This window comes from Diaporthe citri, assembly GCF_014595645.1.
Source record: "Diaporthe citri strain NFHF-8-4 chromosome Unknown scaffold_6, whole genome shotgun sequence".
Taxonomy (NCBI): Eukaryota; Fungi; Ascomycota; class Sordariomycetes; order Diaporthales; family Diaporthaceae; genus Diaporthe; species Diaporthe citri.
Window position 1 is genome coordinate 695353 of NW_025064851.1, and position 13845 is coordinate 709197.

Consider the following 13845-nt stretch of genomic DNA (forward strand, 5'->3'; position numbering starts at 1 on the left):
AGGACTTAGTTTCATAAAATTTGCGAGCTTGAGGTTTCCCCATCCAATTGGCTCTTTTCATACGGCTGGCATGGATAATCAAGTCAGAATTGATTACCAGAGTGATCTCAGTCGAGCTGCTGTACCAATGGTAGCATCCATCCATGAAATGGTGTGGAGTGAAACATTCTACTTGTCGTGAGGTTGACCACAACAACATTGCCTGTCTGACGTCGTTGGCCAATTGTGTTTGAGCAAAGTGTGCGATGTCAGTGTCCCGCTAATGTACTGCGGGAAGAGTACAGATCCGTCCCCACTTGATGATCGAGCCAGTCGCCGGTACCAAGTCACGAAAGTAACCCGTACTGGGCTGGGGAGGGGTGTCGAGAAGAGCGAAAAAAAGGACGCACAAGCCCTCGAGCCCACCGGCCCACCCACCCATCGGCCCACTCAACCTCAGCGGACCTTGTCATGGGGGCTCGGGCCACTCTGCGTCGCGGCTGAAGATACGTTCGAAAGAGGGTCAAGGGCAGCCTGAGAAGGTAGCAGTGCGACCGAACAATAATTAAATCGACACCGGTACTACAAGATCCGAGCTGCATTCGAGAGAGGGCTGGATGGGTTGGTGCTAAGTTGACCCTACTCGGCTGTCGCAGGAGATTCTCGTAGCGTGATTGCGGCAGAGCACACGTCCAACAAGTGACAAATTGCTTGTCGAGCCAACCCACCAGTCTGCGCCGGCCAGGACCCCGACCAGACCGTGGCGAAGGAGCACGCTGTCCGGCTATTATGGTTCCCCTATTTTCTTGTCTTTTCCCTTCCGCGACAAGGGCTTGCCGTTGAATACGCTGTTTTCGACATGTTACTTTGCGGTGTACGATAAATGCGCGATGACCAAAGCGCTGCCCACGGATCAAAACATCGGATTTACCGTGGGACGTTGTGAAAGTCTCGCAGAAGGGGAGTTTGTCCCTGTCAACTGCTGCACAGTTGCTCCTCGCAAATCCTTGGCAGTCCTCTGGGAGCCACTCCAAACGGGACGCGGGATCGACCAAGTGCAAATTCTTGGTCGACTCCTTGAGGTGTCACAGTCAACCCGCTGCTGAGCTTGTACCGATCTTGGCTCGCGGGAGAACAATGCCTGGATGCAGGGAGGAGCCCTCCACCGGCGAATGCTGCGGGAAACGACACGAAGAGCTGACCTTGATGAATATGCCGCGTGCGGTGTTTACTCGACGACTTTGGCAAAAAGGCTTCTTCTCGATGAGCTGGAGGGCATTTCAATCAGCTTCATCTGTGCGGTCGTACCGATAGTGATCAACTCTGCAATTCATGCATGGACTCGTTCCCGACTGCAAAAATTGCTTGTCTGGCTGGGTGAGGTGCCTCCGCACCTGGCACCTGCACTGCACCTGCAGCTGCGCCCTACGCCACAGATGGAGAGGATGCACACATTAGTAGTGCCGGCTTGCATCGTGGAAATCGATTGTGGGCGCAAGCGCCCGGAATCTTGCATGGAAGCCCACAAGTGCAGCTCCACGACCAGCCCGGGGCCCCCACACAAGCTTGATGCTGAATAGTAAAGGAAGAGATGGCCACGGCTTTCTCTGCAGCCAAAAGGCAGCTACCCATGGCAAAAGGCGTAAATAGAACCGGCGGTTTTCTTTTCCCTAGCCCGTTGTCCCTGACACGAGCGCGGCCACAGCGTCTGACCCGTTGTAACAATGCCATTGGCAGCTGGTGAGAGCGTTGAATCGCGCCGTCCTCAAGGGGGCGAGAACCCAAATGCCCCGCTAACTTGGCGCTGCGGCAGCCGTAAGCGCGATGATCTACAAGTACTGGTGCGTAAGACGATCAGGATTGCCCCGGACGGGAGGGGCGGTAAGACGGTCACGGTGAATAAGCACCGGGATGAAGCATGCCACGGATCTGCCCTTGTGGCCGACCGATTCGACCGAGATTTTGGCTCCAAGCTAAAGCATGTTGACCTGACTCTGGATGAGGGCAACGGACGATGAACTATTGTTTAAGCTTCGCATGGCTAGGTTTGTTGACATAGGCGGGATCACGCACAAGGGCCGACGCGAGAAAAATCCCCGAAGCGCAAAGCCTGAATAGAAATCGTGTACGAGGCAAGCTCTTGCATGATGTCGTTCGTCCCGGGGGCTCTTGTTGCAACTGAGCAGACGTGATACAGTGATGTACTCGGACATGGCGGTGGACGGTGGTGCCGTGATCCCCAGGCAGGCGACTTCAGCAGAGCCCGAGGGGCAAACCAGCGCGATGGGATAAACTCTGATTTGTTGCGTTGCAGCGTGCCGAAAGGAGGGCGGTTCTGCGAAGGACTCGGTTGTTCGGATCATCGCCCTGCTAAGCGAAAGGCAAACTCGCAACCACCGCAGTTGGAATTCGGGGCCTCCTTGTGCGTAGTGTAGATGAAAAGACCAAGGTCACGGAGCGAGATGTTGGCTCGGGTCGGAGAATTCTTGACTAGACCATGTAGTCCAAGTCCAAGGTCCCAAGCCCAAGCCTGTTGCACGCACAGACAATGCAATCGGCGACAGCGAGTGGGTTCCCAGCCAGGCCGAAGGTGGCATACGAGTACAGTACTACGTAGCTACCCAGGAACGAAGAAGAAGCGTTCACATGACATGCGTGTCTTGCGTCGCGCATCTGCACCAACTGTGCATTGCATCAGATAGGGTTGGCAGAAAAAGTGCGACAGCAGACGGCGAAAGGCGACGCCGAAGACGAAGCAGGGAAGACAAGTCCGGCGTTGGTGGCAGCAACAGGGAAGAAAGAAAGAAAAAGTCTACAGTGCCTCTGAGAGCCTAGAAGCTGACAATATTCAGCAGAGTTTTGATGGCGTCTTGGGCTGTGGGAGGAGAGTGGGATCTTGAAAACTCATCGTGAAGCTTCGAGGTTTGGGATGTGCTGGTTGCCGGTTGCTGTTCGTCCCCTAATAAGGCTGTTGCTGATGCTGTGTGGGAAGGAGCGGTCATGTTTGGATGACGTATCAGGCACAGCATTGTATTGCACGGCCAGTCTGTCAGTCTGTCAGTCGACTGCAGGTGCTCCTCCTGCCCGTTTCTGCACTGAGGCGTTTTGCCCCGTCTGCTCCTGCCGCTGTCGTCTTTTTGTCAAGTGCTCCCAGGCCGTCTCAATGTGCAGCAAGTCACCACTGCTCCTCAAAACGTCGACGTCGAAGTCGAAATCGAGGTCTCTCTCGCGTGCATCTTTTGCCGTGCACAAATCTCACATGTTGTCCGATGATACATACACACATCTCCCCAACGAGCCACAGCACTGAAGAGCTTAGCGCAGGGCGGCCAACCTGCAGCACCTGCAATGTGGTGCACTGCAACACCAAGTCAACAGTCGACCAGCAGCAAAGAGCATCATCCCGCATCAATGGATCCTGCATCCTCCACCGCAGTGCGCTCACCCGTGACCCCTGACCTTTTCATCTCGGACCCCTCTCCCCTGCAAGATCCTGGGGTCGCCAGAACTGGACTGGACTGAAGCCCGCACTGTACTGGACTGTATGGCAGGTCTTCTGTCCCATTGGCTGCCGTTCCCCCATGGCGTCTCGTCTCGTCCGGTCTGGCCTGGCCTTGTCCACCGACTTGTAAGCCCGCGCGCGCTGCGTCCGATGTCTTGCAGAGCAAATCCATCTGGGAGTTGCCACCATCACAAGAGGCACGGTCCTTTCTGCAGCGTGGAGGCGAGCAACCTCCGCATCAAGGGCCACCTGCCGGCAGCACATGCGGGCCTGTCCGCTATTGGATCTGGCATATGGACGGACGCCTGTGCGTCCCGCAGCAGAAGCGCCCAGGGCTTCTTGCAGCTCTGCAGCTGTCTGTGGATGTCGCGTCCGCGCAGTATCCACAATGACCCATTATACAGCATTGCTCACATTAATTGTACAGGTACCCTATTCGACACTCGTCACCCCGTGGTGGATCCTGTTGACCATCGTCATCACCAGCCAAGAGAGAAGCCGGGATACCGAGCCGGAGAGGCCCACGTTGAGCGGCCCACGAGCGGCCCAGTCCTTCGCACTGCAACATGGACCGTCCAGACCGTCCATGTTGTGTGTACTGGAGATCCTGCCCGCTGCAATGTAATGTACATACGGTAAACAAATTCAGTTGGGGCAGGGTTTCTCGCGCCTCGGGCCTGGGAGTGCAATGGAGACATGGGGCACTAAGCGCTGTTGATGTGGCCTCGCAATTCTAACATTGAGTCGCCTGCTCTCTGCATTCATTGCACTCGGAAACCACTACCGCACCAAGAAGCCCACCCTGCCATGGCCACACGTGCAAACTGACGGTGGTGTAACAATATCGAGAACTTCGGTCACTTCAACTCTTTGCCCAGGACCGGTCCGAGTTTGTGGGATCAGGCTGCGAGCTCAAAGCCAGTGGTCCCATCCCACCACATCTGACACTCGCACTGACAAGGGGCTCTCGAAAATGAATCTGGCCGCTCCACTGGTGCTGTGCCGCACAGGGGGGAGCAGCTCTTCTCTGAGGTGACCTTTCATTGGACGCTAGAGCAAAATCATTACACCATCAAGACCACCTTACCCTCCAACACATCTACGACTCGTCCCTCTACGTTAACACAAAGCTTGAATGCGACAACACGTCGCTCTTGAACGGCTGTCGACAATTGGCAAGGCTGAGCCAATGCTCCCAGCCACTGGCCTCTAGGATCACTGAAGCAGCCAAGGAACCGGGGAGGCTGGCGTGCAGATGCTGGCTTCATCAGAACATTCGCGGCCCCGGCCCCTGCTTTGGCCTCTCGGCCCAGACAAAAAAGAGCGCACTCACAAACTGCTCTGCAAAAGCTACATCAAACATCCCATCACCAAAGTTTCAATTGAACTCTTAAATAACTCATCAATCAATATTTAAGCCCAGCTATCAATATAGCTAGTTTATGGCTTATTTAAAAATTCTTTTGAAAAGAAACGAGGCTGTTAAGTCGATAGGTTGTGGTAGCGGGTGATAGGTTTTGGGGAAGGTGACTTAATGTGAGTGCGCTCTATTTTGTCTGGGCCGAGGGCCTGTGCTCGACAAGCAGGGAAGATAGGCGACTGCGGCATGGCAATGCGACGCTGCATGGACGGGGTGAGAGGCACGCCCCATCCTGCCCACTCGGCCTGCACTCATCGCCGACGGAGGACCATGGATTTGTGCTTGTACTGTGTGTTGTGGGCTTCCTCGAGGCCTTGTCCGTTGTTTCCGATGCCAGCCGTTCTGCAATGTCTCGAGAGCGCCCGCAAGTCCCGCAGCACGATTCAAGAAGGAACCTTAATAGGTGCCGCAATTGATTCATGGCTGCCTAATCAACTCGACCACGACGACTGCTCGCGCTCGGCCAGCGAGAATCGATTGGATGATCTTGAACCCGCGAGAACAAGTGTATTGTCCTTAATCAAGAGGCACTCTTTCCACGCGACCAAGTGTGCAAGTCTCTCAACGCGCTTTTGGTGTCAAAACGAACGGGGTTCTGCAGCGATCCGCGAGGCAATAGCCAATGGGTGCAGCCACCGTCCAGAAGCGACCGTGTACTTTTGGGCTGGCCGTCACTGTCCTCGTCTCGGACCGCTCGAATTTTGTGATTCGCTGATAAAGACAAAAGCTGGCCGGGATGGCACGCCGATCCCTTCCAGGCGCAAGAGCGGCACAGTGAAGCTGCAGGCAGAGAAGACTGTGTTTGTGCACCTCAGAGTCGCGGCTGAGGTGGCTTCCAGCCAGTCTTTCAGAAAGGTGGCTGACAGTGACGATGCCGAACGCGGGAGTGAGAGGTGGAGAGCGCCTACGCAATGACGACAGCCGTCTTGCTCTCTGTCGGCCTGTGGGGGGTGTTGAGGTCTCCTGTTGAGAACCGCCCTGTTCGCAGATCCGATCAGATTGACGGTGTTTTGGCTACCCTACCCAGAGGGTTCCCGTCTGCGCGGGAAACAGACCAATTGACGGATTCTGCTTTCGCCCGACACGGGACAGTGCGACTCATGGCCAACTATCAGCAGAAAGAGATAAGGGACCACTCGCGTAGCCCACAAGAGAATAGTGGCAAAGGCTTGGCCCTCGAAGGTCGGGGCGTGAGGTTTTTTTTCCGGCAACGGACAACAATTTGTCAATGCTCGAGGCCACGGAGATTCCAGGCTTGGAAAGTCTGGAGAGAGCGCAACAAGCATGCGTGTATGGTAGCACGGAGGTGTGCGGGCGAGGGCCGGTACGCGCGCTATTTCAGTGAGCGGCTAGATAACTCTAACGAAAGAGCCGGGACAATTGGCTTTTTCTGGAGCGCTTCTCTTACCACGGAATCGGGAATGGCAGAGTTTACTAGGAGCGGACGACCGAGACTAGACAAGGAAAGGCTGCCGCCCTCTGGACCAACCGCCATGATCATCTCCAGGGCACGACACCTTTATCGAGGTGTGCTCACTGCTCTCTAATCATCAAGCCGCCCCCGTCTCCCGCAGCTGCGCGGCATCCAGGGTAAGCCGCCAAAATCATATGCCGGCAAACGCAAACAAGATGCGGGCGGTTCAACGGTAAGAACGTCAGCAGCAGGAGCGAGCCCGCAACGGTGGGCGACAGAGGGATGGAGGGATGGACACAGTGAGCGGTGGCGACACATTCGCACTTTACCGGGTCCGTGGACGTTGTTGTGGCCGAGCCCAAAATCCCGGGCACAGGCCCCCCCACACGCTTATATCCACAGACATCCTTGCCCGCCCACTTGATCCAGCAAGTCCAGCCAGCAGAAAAAAAGTCAGGACAAAAGTCGCTCACCCCTCTTCCTCGGTGCAACGCTATAGTGTCACGCCTCCCCCTTCTTGCTGTTCCTCCTGGTCCCCTGGAGGAGGTGGGAGAGGCCTGAGGTCTGCCGAGTTGCCACACGATTTCCCGCAGGCATACCGCGGGCAATGGCTGTATTGAGCGGGCTAACTGAGTTCTTCTGCCGGCCTCTACCTGCACATGAAGCCAACGGCCAGGATAAGGTTGATCCATCACCGGCCTCGTGCCGACTCCTTCTCAGCTGAGGTGGGAGACACTGGATCAATGCAAGCAATAAGGTACGGATCGCTGCTTGCAGTGCTGGAATCGCGAACGGATGATGGGTCCCAACGCAGGACCCACATCACCCACCTCCTCGCCCACAGCAACCCTGCATCTCCATGTACTGCCTGCATGGTGCATGGTACCATGTACCGCGTCCGCGACAAAGTACTCGATACCAGCAGCTGTCTCTCTTTTCTTTTCCCACGCCCACACCCCCTCCTCTCCTCCCCCCCCCAGCCCGGGCCGCAGCTCAACCTGGACCAGGGGACCCAACGTCGTCTTCGTACCCACTCCCCGCCCACCTCTGATCCCTGCAGGCCCAATGGAGAGAGCCCGAAGGTTGAGCGACTGAGCGAGGCAGCGAGGCAGCGAGGCAAAAGAGGCTGCTACTGACAGGCCTGATGACACCAAACTCCACCAGGGCCTCTGCCCGCCGGTGAATGCAAACTGTGAACCCTGTCCTTGACATGAGGGAGTGAGTGGGCAGCTTCGGAGCAGGTGCCACTTTGTGCCATCAACACCGTCCATACCCCCTCGCGCTCCCACCTGCTACCCTGACCCCATCCATCCACCCACCCAAGTCCACCCACTATCTCAGCGGCCACCTCCCTCCTCGCCTGGCCGACCCGGCCTACCTGCCCGCCACCTGGGGCTGCTCTCGCTACCACACATAGTGCCGTGGCACGGTACGGTACATAGGTACGCAGTACGTGCATGCAAGAATACCTGGGCCTGCCTTGGGCCCCTCTCCTCCCGCGCTCACTGTGCCGGTTTGTCCCCAGCCCAGCCCATCACATCCTATCCTACCCCAGCACGCAACAAGGCTCGCCGTGGAGGATTCAACCACCCCGGTGGTTTCTCTCTTTTTTGCTGGGGCTAGACTTGCCAATTCTAATCTAAGACCACCCGTGGTAGCGTTGACCAGAGGTCACCCTGGTCGAGCGAGAGTGAGTAGTGGTCCGGGCCAGGTTTACACTAGTTCTGTTTTCTCTCTGATCTACCTCGACCTGCCCATCACATCCTATCCTCCATCAACCTCAAGCTCTCTTCTCACCACCGCCAGAGTCCTCCTCGAGATCTCGTCCCATACTCCTCTACCTCTTCAACACCCTCTCGCTCACTCCCCCGCCCCTGAGCTGGCTGTCCTCCGCAATTGCTCGCGCGAAGACACAATCGAGCTGCCCGGCCAAAGGTGAGATCCAACTACCTCTTCGCCCCCACATATGCACAGACAAACAGCTTGCCAACCGTCGCCTGCTCGAGCTGCGCTCGCACTTGTCCTCCCCCTCATCGCATTGGCACCACGGAGCTGGGAGCTAACCACCGTTTGGAAATCCTTCTAGAGACCAGACTTTGTTCTAGGCTTTCTCTACTCGCCTTTGCGAAGTCCGAGACCTCGACAACGGCTCATCTAACGGTGGTGTTGCTAATTGGATAGTCGGCGCCCAAGCTTGCGACGGGCCCAACAATCCGAAGGACTGCATCCCTATTCCATAACGGAGCTCTGGGAAGCGGATGAGTCTCAACCTCCCCTCCTTCGGCGCCAAGTTCAACTCTGCTGTGTCCCGGTGACTTCTGAGAACCTGCGAGTTTCCATGAGAAGTTCTTGAGGGCCCTCGTTCACGTCACGACCCGTTACGATACAGCGCTGCCATAACTTGCGATTCACGCCCGTCCGCCCTGCACCCACGCCAATTCACGCTCTGGACGTCCCCCCAGGCCAATTGCATTTCCTGGCGGTTTTGTGTCATTCTGCGCCATCACTCGCCAGACCTGGTCGTCTTCACGTTTGTCTTCAACCCATTTTGTGGCCTAGCTGGCTCGCCTGACCGTTCTTGGTCACGCATTAGTTTTCATGCTTAACGACAGAAACACCGAAAAGCTGGATCTACCGTCGATTTCCCAGGTACCGACCCGGGGTCAGGCCGACTTTCCATACTACAACGCACCGCGCCCAGCGTACATGCCCGAGAGGTTGCCTTCCCTGCCTCCAGTCCACTCGCAGCAGGCATATTCAACCAGCACGGGATCTCCCCTGGGCAGTTCCTTGGGTTCTTCGACGAGCTCTCACGCAGGGTCCCATTCCTCTTATACGTCTGCTGCCCCGTCACTCGGAGCCAAGACCCCGCCGACACCGGTGTCTTCAGAGTATCCTGCCATCCCAGGATCCGTCACTGCCGGAGGCGGCTACGAGGCGTACCCAGCGATGAACCAGGCACCGCACCCAGATCCGAACATGTACTATCCGCCCCAACCGCATATGCCTGGAGGCTCCGCTCCACCCCCAGTTACTTCATCAATGGCACATTATCCTAGTGCGCAACCTCCCCTGTTGCAGCCTGGCCCGGCTCAGTACTCGGCGCCTCCTCACCCATATTCTCAATACGGATACGCAAATGGGCTCACTTCTCCACCTGCGGCTCCAGTGTCAGGTGGGATGCCACAAAACGTGCTCCCGCTCCCAGGGCAGCCTGGGATGCCTAATCAGTACAGTGGGTTCGACACCACTGGTCAAGTAGCACCCCCAGGCATGAAACCCAGAGTGACAGCAACGCTTTGGGAGGACGAGGGCAGCTTGTGCTTTCAGGTCGAGGCCAGAGGTATCTGTGTAGCGCGTAGAGAAGGTAGGTGCTTGCAATGAATATCTTGTTAAAACAGCATCGAGACTAACTGTTTCGCAGACAACCACATGATCAACGGTACTAAGTTGCTCAACGTTGCGGGCATGACCCGCGGTAGACGGGATGGAATTTTGAAGAGTGAGAAGGTTCGCCATGTCGTGAAAATCGGTCCTATGCACCTGAAGGGTGTCTGGTAAGCATGAAATCACGGCTCAAAACCCGTCAGCTGGGAATGATCTCTAACGGCACAACAGGATCCCTTTTGAGAGAGCTCTGGATTTCGCCAACAAGGAGAAGATCACCGAGTTGCTGTACCCCTTGTTTGTGCACAACATCGGTGCGCTTCTCTACCACCCAACCAACCAGAACCGGACCACCCAGGTCATGCAGGCTGCAGAGCGCCGCAAGCAGGAGCAGCAGACGCAAATGCGCAACGCGCAGCCGCCGGCACCACTTCCGTCCCTGCAGCAACAAACTCACCATCACTCAATGGGCCTTCCGCAACCTCCTCTCTCATCCCACGGCCGGCCCTCCCTCGACCGTGCGCATACCTTCCCCACCCCTCCCACGAGTGCCTCCAGTGTGATGGGAAGCATGGGAGGAGAAAACTACCAATGGCCGCAACAACAGGGGATGAATGGTTCTCAAGGTACTCATCCCATGTCCATCGATACTAGCCTTAGCAACACTCGCTCAATGCCTGCAACTCCAGCCACCACCCCTCCTGGAAGCAGCATACAGAGCATGTCTTCCTACCCTCCCGCGACCCAGCCGTATGACAACTCCCGGCAGTACAACGCGCCACCACTGCAGTCGCCCTACCAGCCCGCAAATACCAGCCCACAGGATCGCTCCATGTACGCGCAGAGCAATTACGTCAAGAGCGAGATGGGCCCACCCTCAAGTCGTCCTTCGATATCAGGTCTCCCTGGCGACCAGGACAACAAGCCTGCCAATGGCTACTCGAGCCAAGGCAGTGAGCATGTCACCCAACAAGGCCCCGATGACGAGGCGGATCATGAGCATGAGGCCGAGTATACTCATGACCGGAGTACATACGACAATGGGAACAGCCAGTACAACTACAGCGCCCCACCTCTTGCCCCCATCCAGTCTGATCACCCGCATCTTTCACCCGAGATGGCCGGGTCTGCAGGCCATCAGGCAGCATCGGGCCGGTCAACGCCGCGCAGCGCTGCCCCGCCTCAAGCGTATTACCCGCAACAGGGGTACAACACCTCACCCCGGACCTCAACGCAGTCCGGCATGTACAACGTCGTGAGCAATGACCGGGGCCCAACAAATGGCGACTATGCATCGCACGCCGACATGAACAGCTCGATGCAGAACGGTTACGCGCCTGCGCCCATGAACGGCGCATCGGGCGGGATGAAGCGCGGCCGGGACGACGACGAGGAGCAGAGGCCCTTGAGCGGCGGCCCCGGTATGGACATGAAGCGACGGAAGACGCTGGCACTGGACACGGCGCCAGCGCAGGGGGTATACCAGCCGGCACCCGCAGTTGCCGCTCCTACACGGCGGCGATAGGACTTGGGTGATCTGAGACTGGCGTGCGTTTGCGACGTTCTTGACTGCGGCCTGGGTTTAAAACGATAGAGGCGTTGTGGCAGTTCTTTTCGGGCGTTCCAACTCATGAAATGACGGAATGGCTAATGCTAAAAACACAAACTCTCTCACACACACAACCTTGGTCTATACCGACGACCCCAACTCGACCTGGAGAATCGCCACCAGAACACTCCCTTTTAGTTTCCTGGCTTTTGGCCAACATCTGTATTTTTTTTTTCTCCCTTCTCTTGGCGCCACAAACAACACCACAGCAAGCAAGCACACATACGATTCATCGACATTTTCCGCTCTGCACCAGACGCGATGATGACGCTTACGACACACGGAAAGAAAAGTATCATTTCCGAACAACTTTGTGTTAAACGCCTACCATGATGGATGTACACGGTTGACGAATTATGGAATCTGCATGAGAGGTCTTTATCACCGCGACAGAGAGGAGAGAGCCTTGTCAGCTGCATTTCTCGGCTGGCACCATGGGGAGGGTGGGAGAGGGAAACCGTGCCGTGCCCCTCGCGGGCCCTGAGGACACCCTCTGTTGGATCTCCAGCTCCAATCGATCTGCCCTCCCACTGAGCCAACCGCGACCACACTTTCCTTTCTCCTGCTCTTTCTATGTTTTGTGCGAGAAAGCAGATCTGCGGCCCCAAGCTGCAACGGGACAATCAGCCAAAACCTGCGGAAGCAGCCAATCAAGCCCAGCAGCATGTTTTGGGGCCAATCTCGACGAACAAGCGCGGCGTTCCCGTCCCCAGAGTTTCACGCGCCCATTTGGCATCATCACTGAGCTGGCAGGGACGAGATTCGCGTGCGCAATGTCCGATCGAGCTTCAGGGCTTCTGAAAAGAAGGCCTGGGGGTGCTTTATTCACCACTACTTTGTCTTCCGTTGGCGGCTTCTTCCTTTTTATGTTTATGTTTCTGTCTTAAATCGGCCTCCGGTGATGACTTTACGACATTCTTGATTCTCTTCGATGACACCGAAAAGCAGTGAGTTCTTATTTTCAAGGGAGACAGAGACGGGGCAGGAGAGGTGCGCATGGATGGTCCGAGGGGATGGAGGAGGGGGGCTGGGACAGAGACGGGGAAACACCCCCCTTCCCACCTCGCGGGAAGATTTTCCACAGTTTGCTGCTGTCTGGACATGGGACGTGTTGAAGCTGATCTATTTATGGTTGGGTTTTATCTGGCACAACACCTTCTCATGTAACGAGCTTATGACGGGGAGTACTTATTCTTTTTTCCGATTTTCTATTTTCTTTTTCCTGCTCTGTGTTTTTGTGACCGCGGGAGAGGCGGGGGAGGGAGGGAAAAAGGCCCGCGGGCCCTCTTTTTTCGACTCTCTTCTTTTCTTCTTCTTGGGGACCAGTGACAAATACAAACAAGACCTAGACGATTTGAAAATTATCTAATGTCCCGACTGCCCTTGGCCGGCCTCTGTGTGAACCGTGAGATGCCCGAGTTGCATTTTTCCCCCTCTTTTTGGCGGTCAGCAGGAAGGGCTGGGTAGAACAGAATGTGAATCTGTAGGCCCCGTCCAAGCAGACCTGTACGTTGTAGAGCAGAGTAGAGCAGAGTAGAGCATGGTTGAGCACTCGGCTGTTGCGTACAGTACATGTAAGTCAACAGATACATGCGAATGGTCCGAGAGCCTGGTGGTTCGACGTTGCCAGGCGTCACATTCCAGCCTCGCAGCCCACGCATGCGGGAACACGGTAGGGTTGGTGGAACGGGCGGACGGGTGGGCAACGGGCCGTTGGGACTGCCATGTGCGCTGGCCGTCTCCGTCCATGTCATTTGTTTCCTTTGTCCTTGTTCTTCCTGCCGGTTCTAGAACAGCCCCCCCCCCCTCATGCAGCAATGCATTCCAGGGTGGCGGGGCGCTGCTGCTGCTGTGTGCTAGGTTTAGTCGGCACGTGGGATAGAGTGGGAGAGGGGGGCTTTGACATTTTGGTTCCATTCCATCCTGTTTGGTAGGGGAGTTTCTTTGTCGCTTCGGGTAGTCTACCCGGGAAAGAAAACATCGCCCCCTTTGTGTCTGAGATGGAGCTTGGAGTGTGTCGCGTGTGTGACGGGATTGGCTGGGCTACATGCTTTCTGCGAGTGTTTCGTGTCTATTGGGTTTGCTCGTGCCGAGCGTTGTTGGGGGAAGCTTCTGGGTGTTTCATGTCCTCTTGCTCTCTCTCTCGATTTTCTTGATTTTCATCTGTCCGATGTCTGTTCAGTCTGCCCGCTTAGACTTGATTGATAGTCTGATGATGTGAGAGAGTGGATGATGGGCGGCCGGATTGGTGTGTGCTCATCTCATCTCGTGTGTGTGTGCATGTGTGCATGCATGTAGATATGCAATGTGGATGGCCATTTAAGCAGTCGGCCTGGCTGGTATCGTATTGTATTGTATTGCATTGCATCATGTGTGATATATGTATGTATGTGTGTATGTATGTCTCCCGACTGTCAATGTAGGAACGGCTAATGCGTGATGCAGGGAGACAAGGTGCTTATGTACGGTACAGGTACGGTATTTGTTTTGACGGCTCGTATCCCCTCCTCATGCCCCCCCAAAATATAAGATGA

General features: G+C 56.1%; 2 protein-coding genes across 2 annotated transcripts; both read left to right on the forward strand.

Moving 5' to 3' along the window:
• Positions 1–1570: 1570 nt before the first annotated feature.
• On the forward strand, positions 1571–1997 carry INS49_012212 (uncharacterized protein; the record flags this gene model as incomplete). The annotated part of the gene is made up of 3 exons (XM_043172917.1): positions 1571–1621; positions 1685–1719; positions 1793–1997. 3 exons carry the CDS (start codon positions 1571–1573, stop codon positions 1995–1997), a joined length of 291 nt encoding a protein of 96 aa, XP_043022214.1.
• Positions 1998–9588: 7591 nt separating this feature from the next.
• On the forward strand, positions 9589–11227 carry INS49_012213 (uncharacterized protein; the record flags this gene model as incomplete). The annotated part of the gene is made up of 3 exons (XM_043172918.1): positions 9589–9682; positions 9740–9872; positions 9934–11227. 3 exons carry the CDS (start codon positions 9589–9591, stop codon positions 11225–11227), a joined length of 1521 nt encoding a protein of 506 aa, XP_043022215.1.
• Between the last annotated feature and the right edge of the window lie 2618 nt (positions 11228–13845).